Genomic DNA, 11,454 nt, shown 5'->3' on the forward strand with positions numbered 1-11,454 from the left:
CTCTCACACTGAGGAAGTCCTCTCACACTGAGGAAGTCCTCTCACACTGAGGAAGTCCTCTCTCACTGAGGAAGTCCTCTCACACTGAGGAAGTCCTCTCACACTGAGGAAGTCCTCTCACACTGAGGAAGTCCTCTCTCACTGAGGAAGTCCTCTCACACTGAGGGCGTCCTCTCACACTGAGGAAGTCCTCTCACACTGAGGAAGTCCTCTCACACTGAGGAAGTCCTCTCACACTGAGGGCGTCCTCTCACACTGAGGGCTGTTTCTTTAGTCCATTTTGCTTCATGTGCTGTTCATAAAAATAATTCAATAACTCTGGGTCAGTTTGTGTTCCTTCCATCTTCTTCTTCTTCTTCCCCGGGGCCTCTTCCCGGTGGGACATGCCTGAGACACCTCCCCAGGAGGAGCAGCGGCTCTACTCCGAGCTCCTCCCATGTGACTGAGCTAACTGAGGAGTTTGTCTCCTGAACAACCTCAGTGACTTCAGCTCGGGTGATGGACGAGTCCCTCTGTGTCCTCAGTCTCTGCTTTGTCTTCAGAAGACGTGATGTTGGGATTAATGAGGTCCTCAAAGTCCTTCCACCGTCTGACCACATCCCCAGTGGAGGTCAGAGGTCAGCAGGTCTCCACCATAAACGTGTTGGAGAAGCTGCTTCCTCCTCCATGGCTCCTCCTCCATGAGCTGCGCCCGCTTGGCCTGACACCTGTCGATGACCTCTGGAGACCTAAAGGTCAGAGAGGCCTGACCACATCCCTTACTTCCAGTCTCCACCACCGGGTTCGGAGGTTACCACGGCGACAGGCACCGGACCATGTGACCACAGCATGGTCCACTCGGACTCAATGTCCCCAGCGTCCCCCGGGACATGGGAGGAGTCTCCTGGAGATGTGAGGTGAAGACCCTCCTGACAGAGGCTCCACTAGATGTTCCCAACAGACTCCCACAATGCACTTGGGTCTGCCAAGTTGGTCCGGCTTCCTCCTCCACCAGAGGATCCAACTCACCACCAGGTGGTGCTCTATAGCTCCGCCCCTCTCTTCACCCGAGTGTCCAGGACACGCGGCCGGAGGTCAGAGGTCAGAGGACACGACAACAAAGTGGATTATTGACCTCCTGTGTCCTGGTGTCATGTGACCTGATGGACCTTGTGTTGAACATGGTGTTTGTTCTGGACAATAGTCCAATAACTGACCGCTCGGCTTCAGATCGGAGCTCCGCCCCTCTCCAGGAGTCACTGTCATCGTCCACGTGGGCGTTGAAGTCCCCCAGTAGAACAATGGAGTCCCCGGTTGGTGCACTGTCCAGTTCCCCTCCCAAGGACTCTGAGAAGGCCGTGTCCTCTGCTGTTCGGCCCGTAGGCCGCCACAACAGTGAGAGACATGTCCCCCACCCGAAGGCGAAGGGACGCGACCCTCTCGTCCACCAGGGTGAACTCCAACAGCTGAGCTGAGGGGCCCACACCAGCCCCGCCCACACTAGCCCCGCCCACACCAGCCCCGCCCACACCAGCCCCGCGGGGAGCACCAGAGAAGTGGAGCGTCCGGCCTCTGGAGGAGATGGTTCCAGAGCCGTGAGTGGAGCTGAGGCTCCACCTCCCGCACTAGCTCTCTGAACCGGCCCCTTACGGCCCCGCCTGCAGGTGCTGGTCCACAGGAGGACGGCTCCTCAGGCTATACCCGGCCGGGCCCCGTGGGGAAAGGCCCTGCCACCAGACGCTCGCCATCGATCACCCATCCCAGACACTTTGTACAAACTCACAAATAGAAAAATACCCTAAAACAAAATTAAAAATGAATACGACTTTTATTTAAATTATTCCTGGACATTTTTGCTTTATTATATATTATTATAAGTCTCTACTTTTTCCCGCAAATCCCTCATTTTTACCTTTTAAAAGCCACAGATGCTTTTTGTGTCTCACTTCTGGCTCCAGAGCCACAGGAACATCTGATTTGGATTCTTTCTTTTTCATGTCAAATGTTGACGGTCCAAAAGAAAATCTAAATATTTATTATTATTCATTACGTAAAAGAAAATTGTTCAATGAAATATAAATCAAAAGCAGGTTATAATGATGAACACCTCTGCAGCTCATCAGCTGACCGGAAATGACGTCACACCTCAAAATAATTATCAACATATTTGAGTTATTAACGTGTTTGTTTGTTTTAAATTCACGTGTTTTTATGTTTTTCACGTTTCTCCCGCTGCTTCAGACTCCGCCTCCTCTAGACTCCGCCTCCTCTAGACTCCGCCTCCTCTAGACTCCGCCTCCTCTAGACTCCGCCTCCTCTTTGACACCCAGCTCCGCCCACAGTGTTATTGTCGCGTTGGTGGGCGGAGTTAGGCGCTAAGGCTCGTGTAGCTCCATGTGTAGCTCCATGTGTAGCTCCATGTGTAGCTCCATGTGTAGCTCCATGTGTAGCTCCATGTGTAGCTTCACTTGAACCTCTCTCTGGAGCTTCTTCTGGAGCTTCTTCTGGAGCACCTTCACTCACAGTCACCGGGGCCCGCGCGGACCGACCTTTGCGCGTCCGTTTCGCGTTCACCGCTGCTCCGGTTCCAGATCATTCCGAGCCCAAAGTGTCTTTCCAAAACCAAACCGGTCCAAAATGTGCCAAATGCGCGCGCAGCTGCGGGAAATGGTGCGTCTGCGGCTGGACGCGGCGGCGGAGGAAATCTTTGCGCTTTTTGAGAGAATTTTAGCGGAATATGAAGAAGAAGTGCGTCAAAGCGCGAGGAAGAAGCGCGAGTCTCAAGGTTTGTCCCACAAGTTACAAACATGTCCAAGACCTGGTCCAAGACTCGGTCCGAGACCTGTTAGGACCAGATTATGACCTCATGTCCTGGTTTAGTCCTGGTTTAGACCTGGTTTAGACCTGGTTTAGACCTGGTTTAGACCTGATTTAGACCTGGTTTAGTCCCGGTTTAGACCTGGTTTAGACCTGGTTTAGACCCGGTTTAGACCTGGTTTAGATCCGGTTTAGTCCTGATTTAGACCTGGTTTAGTCCCGGTGTAGACCCGATTTAGACCCGGTTTAGTCCTGATTTAGACCCGGTTTAGACCTGGTTTAGATCCGGTTTAGACCTGGTTTAGTCCCGGTTTAGTCCTGGTTTAGACCCGGTTTAGTCCTGGTTTAGACCTGATTTAGACCTGGTTTAGTCCTGGTTTAGACCTGGTTTAGTCCTGGTTTAGATCCGGTTTAGTCCTGATTTAGACCTGGTTTTGTCCCGATTTAGACCCGGGTTAGACCCGGTTTAGTCCTGATTTAGACCTGGTTTTGTCCCGATTTAGACCCGATTTAGACCCGGTTTAGTCCTGATTTAGACCCGGTTTAGACCTGGTTTAGACCCGGTTTAGTCCCAGTTTAGATCCGGTTTAGACCTGGTTTATTCCTGGTTTTAGACCTGGTTTAGACCCGGTTTAGTCCTGGTTTAGACCCAGTTTAGATCCGGTTTAGTCCTGATTTAGACCTGGTTTTGTCCCGATTTAGACCCGGGTTAGACCCGGTTTAGTCCTGATTTAGACCCGATTTAGACCCGGTTTAGTCCTGATTTAGACCCGGTTTAGTCCCAGTTTAGATCCGGTTTAGACCTGGTTTATTCCTGGTTTTAGACCTGGTTTAGACCCGGTTTAGTCCTGGTTTAGACCCAGTTTAGATCCGGTTTAGTCCCGGTTTAGACCCGGTTTAGACCCGATTTAGTCCTAGTTTAGATCCGGTTTAGTCCTGATTTAGACCTGGTTTTGTCCCGATTTAGACCCGGGTTAGACCCGGTTTAGTCCTGATTTAGACCTGGTTTTGTCCCGATTTAGACCCGGGTTAGACCCGGTTTAGTCCTGATTTAGACCCGATTTAGACCCGGTTTAGTCCTGATTTAGACCCGGTTTAGACCTGGTTTAGACCCGGTTTAGTCCCAGTTTAGATCCGGTTTAGACCTGGTTTATTCCTGGTTTTAGACCTGGTTTAGACCCGGTTTAGTCCTGGTTTAGACCCAGTTTAGATCCGGTTTAGTCCCGGTTTAGTCCCGGTTTAGACCCGGTTTAGACCCGATTTAGTCCTGGTTTAGATCCGGTTTAGTCCTGATTTAGACCTGGTTTTGTCCCGATTTAGACCCGGGTTAGACCCGGTTTAGTCCTGATTTAGACCTGGTTTTGTCCCGATTTAGACCCGGGTTAGACCCGGTTTAGTCCTGATTTAGACCTGGTTTAGATCCGGTTTAGTCCTGATTTAGACTTGGTTTAGTCCCGGTGTAGACCCGATTTAGACCCGGTTTAGTCCCGGTTTAGACCCGGTTTAGACCCGGTTTAGTCCCGGTTTAGTCCCGGTTTAGTCCTGATTTAGACCCGGTTTAGACCTGGTTTAGACCCGGTTTAGTCCCAGTTTAGATCCGGTTTAGACCTGGTTTATTCCTGGTTTTAGACCTGGTTTAGACCCGGTTTAGTCCTGGTTTAGACCCAGTTTAGATCCGGTTTAGTCCCGGTTTAGACCCGGTTTAGTCCCGGTTTAGACCCAGTTTAGATCCGGTTTAGTCCTGATTTAGACCTGGTTTATTCCTTGTTTTAGACCCGGTTTAGACCCGGTTTAGTCCCGGTTTAGACCTGGTTTAGACCCAGTTTAGTCCCGGTTTAGACCTGGTTTAGACCCAGTTTAGTCCCGGTTTAGACCTGGTTTAGACCCAGTTTAGTCCCGGTTTAGACCTGGTTTAGACCCAGTTTAGTCCCGGTTTAGACCTGGTTTAGACCCAGTTTAGACCTGGTTTAGACCCAGTTTAGTCCCGGTTTAGACCTGGTTTAGACCCAGTTTAGACCTGGTTTAGACCCAGTTTAGTCCCGGTTTAGACCTGGTTTAGACCCAGTTTAGTCCCGGTTTAGACCTGGTTTAGACCCAGTTTAGTCCCGGTTTAGACCTGGTTTAGACCCAGTTTAGTCCCGGTTTAGACCTGGTTTAGACCCAGTTTAGTCCCGGTTTAGACCTGGTTTAGACCCAGTTTAGACCTGGTTTAGACCCAGTTTAGTCCCGGTTTAGACCTGGTTTAGACCCAGTTTAGACCTGGTTTAGACCCAGTTTAGTCCCGGTTTAGACCTGGTTTAGACCCAGTTTAGACCTGGTTTAGACCCAGTTTAGTCCCGGTTTAGACCTGGTTCAGGAGAATGTTTAGTCTCTGGTTTCGTGGCTCAAACTAAATAAAACTAAAACCGTCTTGTCCAAATTTAGCTCGGCTTTGAACCTGGTCCAGAGCGAGCGGGGGAAGGGACTCAAACAGGACTAAAACCAGGGCTAAACCAGGATTAAATCAGGATTAAACCAGGATTAAACCAGGATTAGAACCGATCTGGACTGGAACAGGGCTCAGGGCTAAAACGGGATCAGGACCAAGTCTGGACCTGCCTGAACTGGTTCTAAACAAATGGTTTGAATAAAGTGAGATAAAAAGGCCTAAACAAAGGTCTAGACCAGAACTAAACCAGAACTAAACCAGGACTAAAGAAAGACATAAGGAACTACATAGACCATGATCCTTTGCTCCATTTCAGGGCAGAAACGTCACAGCCAATTGTGAAAAACGACATTTACAGGATTTAAAGCACCAGAGCGACATCTAAGATGAGATCAACTTTATTTGTGCCACAATGGGGACAAATTCCAGTGTTGCAACACAGATTAGACACAGAAGCATAATAATACAAACAAATAACTTATAAACTTAGTAATAATAACTTTTTACAGCAGTTATATGGACAGAAAATATTGCACAAGGATGATTGACATTATGTTGTCTTTATGATTATGACAGTATTGCACATGACAGTATTGCACATGATTATGACAGTATTGCACATGACAGTATTGCACATGACAGTATTGCACATGATTATGACAGTATTGCACATGACAGTATTGCACATGACAGCATTGCACATGGACAGTATTGCACATGGACAGTATTGCACATGGACAGTATTGCACATGATTATGTGCAATACCGAAGACAAAACGTGAGGCTCGTGTACGATCTCTGGGTCTGGGGGCCTAAAGCGGGGGGGTCTGGGGGCCTAAAGCGGGGGGGTCTGGGGGCCTAAAGCGGGGGTATGGGGCCTGATCTTTTTCTCATCTCCTGCAGCTGTTCAAACGCGAGGTGTTTCTGGAGACTTAGTTCCTGACCCCGTCGACCTCGTCATCAAACGAGAACCGGAAGAAATCAGCGACGAAATCCTGCAAATCCGGGTCCCGTCGCTGCCTGTGAAGAAGGAGAACGCTGAGGAACCGGGCGTACGTTCTCCGCGCGGCGCCGACGAGGCCATCGACCTGACGGTGGCGGCGGCGGAGGAGGGCGGCGGCGGCAGGAAGAAGCCCCACGCCTGCCCCATCTGCGGGAAGAGCTACAGCTGGAAGTCGCACCTGGAGATCCACCTGCGCGTGCACACGGGCGAGAAACCTTTCGGGTGTTCGGTCTGCGGCAAACGATTCACCAAAAAGATGTACCTGGTCATCCACCTGCGCCGGCACACGGGCGAGAAACCTTTCAGCTGTTCCATCTGCCACGACCGCTTCATCTCTAAGGTAACGGGAAAATACTGCAATACCGCTTTGAAGTCAAAAGTATTTCACATTGAAACTTTGAGAACTGTATTTAATGTATGTTTATATTTGTGTTCCAACTCCAAACATCACAACATGAAAAATACTTTGTACTTTTCAGTCCAGTCTTTATTTTTGTACTTTTACTTTTGTACTTTGTTACTTTCCACCACTGATTGTGGTTGTTCTAAAGTTACTTCCTGGTACTTTCTGGTTGTCGTATAGTTACTTCCTGGTTGTTCTCAAGGTACTTCCTGTTTGTTCTAAAGTTACTTCCTGGTAGTTCTAAAGTTCCTGCTTGTTTTAAAGTTACTTCCTGGTACTTCCTGATTGTTCTAAAGTTACTTCCTGCTTGTTCTAAAGTTCCTGCTTGTTCTAAAGTTCCTTCCTGGTACTTCCTGATTGTTCTAAAGTTACTTCCTGATTGTTCTAAAGTTCCTGCTTATTCTCAAGTTCCTGGTTCTTCTAATGTTACTTCCAGGTTGTTCTAAAGTTACTTCCTGGTTGTTCTAAAGTTACTTCCTGGTTGTTCTAAAGTTACTTCCTGGTTGTTCTAAAGTTACTTCCTGGTTGGTCTATAGTTACTTCCTGGTACTCAAGTTACTTCCTGGTTGTTCTTAAGTTACTTCCTGGTTGTTCTAAAGTTACTTCCTGGTTGTTCTATAGTTACTTCCTGATTGTTCTATAGTTACTTCCTGGTTGATCTAAAGTTACTTCCTGGTTGTTCTAAAGTTACTTCCTGGTTATTCTTAAGTTACTTCCTGATTGTTCTATAGTTACTTCCTGGTTGATCTAAAGTTACTTCCTGGTTGATCTAAAGTTACTTCCTGGTTGTTCTAAAGTTACTTCCTGGTTGTTCTAACGTTATATCCTGGTACTTGTAACGTTACTTCCTAGTACTTGTAACGTTACTTCCTGGTTGTTCTGAAGTTACTTCCTGGTTGTTCTGAAGTTACTTCCTGCTTGTTCTATAGTTAAGTCCTGGTTGTTCTATAGTTACGTCCTGGTACTTCTAAAGTTACTTCCTTGTACTTCAAATGTTACTTCCTGCTTGTTCTTACGTTACTTCCTGGTTGTTCTTACGTTACTTCCTGGTTGTTCTAATGTTACTTCCTGGTTGTTCTAATGTTACTTCCTGGTTGTTCTAAAGTCACTTCCTGGTTGTTCTAAAGTTACTTCCTGGTTGTTCTAAAGTTACTTCCTGGTTGTTCTAAAGTTACTTCCTGGTGAAGAGGGCTAAAGCTCATCTGAATTCATTTTGTCAAATAAATTTTAATTCCTTGTGAGTAAATTGTCTCATTTTCTTCTGCTTTGAGATGAGAAGGGTTCCCTAGAGGGTTCCCTAGAGGGTTCCATAGAGGGTTCCCTAGAGGGTTCCCTAGAGGGTTCCATAGAGGGTTCCATAGAGGGTTCCATAGAGGGTTCCATAGAGGGTTCCATAGAGGGTTCCATAGAGGGTTCCCTAGAGGGTTCCATAGAGGGTTCCCTAGAGGGTTCCATAGAGGGTTCCATAGAGGGTTCCATAGAGGGTTTTGTAAAGGGTTCCATAGAGGGTTTTATAGAGGGTTCCATAGAGTGTTCCATAAAGGGTTTTGTAAAGGGTTCCATAGAGGGTTTTATAGAGGGTTCCATAGAGGGTTTTATAGAGGGTTCCATAGAGGGTTTTATAGAGGGTTTTATAGAGGGTTCCATAGAGGGTTTTATAGAGGGTTCCATAGAGGGTTTTGTAAAGGGTTCCATAGAGGGTTTTATAGAGTGTTTTGTAAAGGGTTCCATAGAGGGTTTTATAGAGGGTTCCATAGAGGGTTTTGTAAAGGGTTCCATAGAGGGTTTTATAGAGTGTTTTGTAAAGGGTTCCATAGAGGGTTTTATAGAGGGTTCCATAGAGGGTTTTGTAAAGGGTTCCATAGAGGGTTTTATAGAGGGTTCCATAGAGGGTTTTGTAAAGGGTTCCATAGAGGGTTTTATAGAGGGTTCCATAGAGGGTTTTATAGAGGGTTTTGTAAAGGGTTCCATAGAGGGTTTTATAGAGGGTTCCATAGAGGGTTTTGTAAAGGGTTTTGTAAAGGGTTCCATAGAGGGTTTTATAGAGGGTTCCATAGAGGATTTTATAGAGGGTTCCATAGAGGGTTCCATAGAGGGTTTTGTAAAGGGTTCCATAGAGGATTTTATAGAGGGTTCCATAGAGGGTTCCAAAGAGGGTTTCATGGTCCCTCTCTGGTTCCAGGACAGCGTGATGAAGCACATGATGGTGGTTCACCCGAGCCTCTGCGGCTCCAGGAACCGATCCAAGCACAGCTGCTCCGAGTGTGGGAAGAGCTTCACGTCCCGCTCACACCTGGAGATGCACCTGCGCGTCCACACGGGGGAGAAGCCCTTCCACTGCCCCGAGTGCGCCAAGAGCTTCACCCAGAAGGCCACGCTGCTTGGTACGACACTGCGCACGCCTGTACGTACGGGACACTGCGCGCGCGTGTTCGTACGGGACACCGCGCGCGCGTGTTTAGCTCAGGTTTATACTAACGTTGACCTACGACCTTCCCTTTTTCAGGTCACATGACAAGACACACAGGGGAGCGACCTTTCAGCTGTCCAGTTTGTCAGAAGAGCTTCAGGCAGAAGAACCACGTCCAGAAACACATCAACATCCACCTGCGGCAGTTCAGCCAGGAGCAGCTGCAGGGTGCCGGGCAGCTGCAGGGTGCCGGGCAGCTGCAGGGTGCCGGGCAGCTGCAGGGTGCCGGGCAGCTGCAGGGTGCCGGGCAGCTGCAGGGTGCCGGGCAGCTGCAGGGTGCTGGACAGCTGCAAGGTGTTGGACAGCCCATATTCCTGTATCCACGTCAGGAGAGCAGCGATGGGAGCCGAGAGTTGGCTCCGCCCCTTCACATGTTTAACTACAGCAGCACTTAGAGCTCCATGTTTAGAGCTCCATGTTTAGAGCTCCATGTTTAGAGCTCCATGTTTAGAGCTCCATGTTTAGAGCTCCATGTTTAGAGCTCCATGTTTAGAGCTCCATGTCTAGAGCTCCATGTTTAGAGCTCCATGTTTAGAGCTCCATGTTTAGAGCTCCATGTCTAGAGCTCCATGTTCTGCTTTTCAAACACATGTTCAGTGTTAAATGTCTTCCTCTGTCGCCCTCTGCTGGTCATAATGAGCGGGTGGTGTTTGTCGGTCCAGGACGTGGTCAGAAACTGGACTCAAACTCTTAAGTCAATGTGACGTAGCTGTAATTCTTGCACAAACCAAAGCCTTAAACTCAAAGACTCAAAGCTCCGGTCACTCCTGACGCTCCTGACGCTCCGGTCACTCCTGACGCTCCGGTCACTCCTGACGCTCCTGATGCTCCGGTCACTCCTGACGCTCCGGTCACTCCTGACGCTCCGGTCACTCCTGACGCTCCGGTCGCTCCTGACGCTCCTGACGCTCCGGTCACTCCTGACGCTCCTGATGCTCCGGTCACTCCTGACGCTCCTGACGCTCCGGTCACTCCTGATGCTCCGGTCACTCCTGACGCTCCGGTCACTCCTGACGCTCCGGTCACTCCTGACGCTCCTGACGCTCCGGTCACTTCTGACGCTCCGGTCACTTCTGACGCTCCTGACGCTCCGGTCACTTCTGACGCTCCTGACGCTCCGGTCACTCCTGACGCTCCGGTCACTTCTGACGCTCCTGACGCTCCGGTCACTCCTGACGCTCCGGTCACTCCTGACGCTCCTGATGCTCCGGTCACTCCTGACGCTCCGGTCACTCCTGACGCTCCGGTCACTCCTGACGCTCCGGTCGCTCCTGACGCTCCTGACGCTCCGGTCACTCCTGACGCTCCTGACGCTCCTGATGCTCCGGACGCTCCTGACGCTCCGGTCACTCCTGATGCTCCGGTCACTCCTGACGCTCCGGTCGCTCCTGACGCTCCGGTCGCTCCTGACGCTCCTGACGCTCCAGTCGCTCCTGACGCTCCGGTCACTTCTGCTGCTGCTGAAACGTCACACGAGGAACTGACCACAACTGTTTCTGCTCCAGATGAATTATAAAACTGACTTGACTTAACTTCTGCTGACAGCGCCCCCTAGTGTCACACAGCTCCTCTGGTTAAAGCTGTCGGTCGGACTCGGGTCCCGGTCGGTCGGGAGGACCCGGGTCCCGGTCGGTTGGGAGGACCTGGGTCCCGGTCGGTCGGGAGCTCCAAGCGTGACGATCATTAACATGTTTTATGTTTTGTTGAGTTAAGATTTCTTTATTTGAACATTTAATCCGAAGTATAATTTGTCCAACTATGTTTGACTTTTCTGTTTTTAGGATTGAGATGTTTTTAATTTCACTTTATGGCAGAAACAGGGAAAAATAAAATTCTGTTAAACTGTTGATGCTTTATTTTGTTAAATTATGTGACACATGTGAGCACCATATGGGACCATACGGGGGTTTATGGGACCATACGGGGGTTTATGGGACCATACGGGGGTTTATGGGACCATACGGGGGTTTATGGGACCATACGGGGGTTTATGGGACCACATATGGATGAAGACGAGAAGAAAGACGACACAGGAAATATCTAAAGAGCCATTTAAGAACAATCACTAAAAAGTTGCTAAGAAGTACAATGTTTCCAAACGTCACAAATTATTTATAATTCAATGTTCATGAGGCACCAGCAGGAGGCCGGTCCTTGTTTAGTCCTGACTCTGGCACCAGCAGGAGGCCGGTCCATGTTTAGTCCTGACTCTGGCACCAGCAGGAGGCCGGTCCATGTTTAGTCCTGACTCTGGCACCAGCAGGAGGCCGGTCCATGTTTAGTCCTGACTCTGGCACCAGCAGGAGGCCGCTCCATGTTTAGTCCTGACTCTGGCACCAGCAGGAGGCCGGTCC

The 11,454-nt window shown here is 49.2% G+C and overlaps 1 protein-coding gene and 1 long non-coding RNA gene across 2 annotated transcripts; both read left to right on the top strand.

The window, feature by feature from the left end:
- The first annotated feature begins 2,369 nt into the window (after positions 1-2,369).
- LOC140362255 (uncharacterized) lies at positions 2,370-10,916 on the top strand. The gene is made up of 4 exons (XM_072448355.1): positions 2,370-2,764; positions 6,128-6,567; positions 8,813-9,014; positions 9,137-10,916. The coding sequence occupies exons 1-4, from the start codon at positions 2,617-2,619 to the stop codon at positions 9,493-9,495; spliced, it is 1,149 nt and encodes a 382-aa protein (XP_072304456.1). The 5' UTR covers positions 2,370-2,616; the 3' UTR covers positions 9,496-10,916.
- Positions 6,765-7,175, top strand: LOC140362260 (uncharacterized). Its single transcript, XR_011927056.1, has 3 exons — positions 6,765-6,788; positions 6,833-6,864; positions 7,079-7,175. It is a non-coding gene; the product is annotated as an uncharacterized lncRNA (long non-coding RNA).
- Positions 10,917-11,454: the final 538 nt, after the last annotated feature.

The sequence above is a fragment of the Eucyclogobius newberryi genome, unplaced genomic scaffold (assembly GCF_026437365.1).
Source record: "Eucyclogobius newberryi isolate DKJ021-1_F unplaced genomic scaffold, fEucNew1.0.hap1 SCAF_16, whole genome shotgun sequence".
NCBI lineage: Eukaryota > Metazoa > Chordata > Actinopteri > Gobiiformes > Gobiidae > Eucyclogobius > Eucyclogobius newberryi.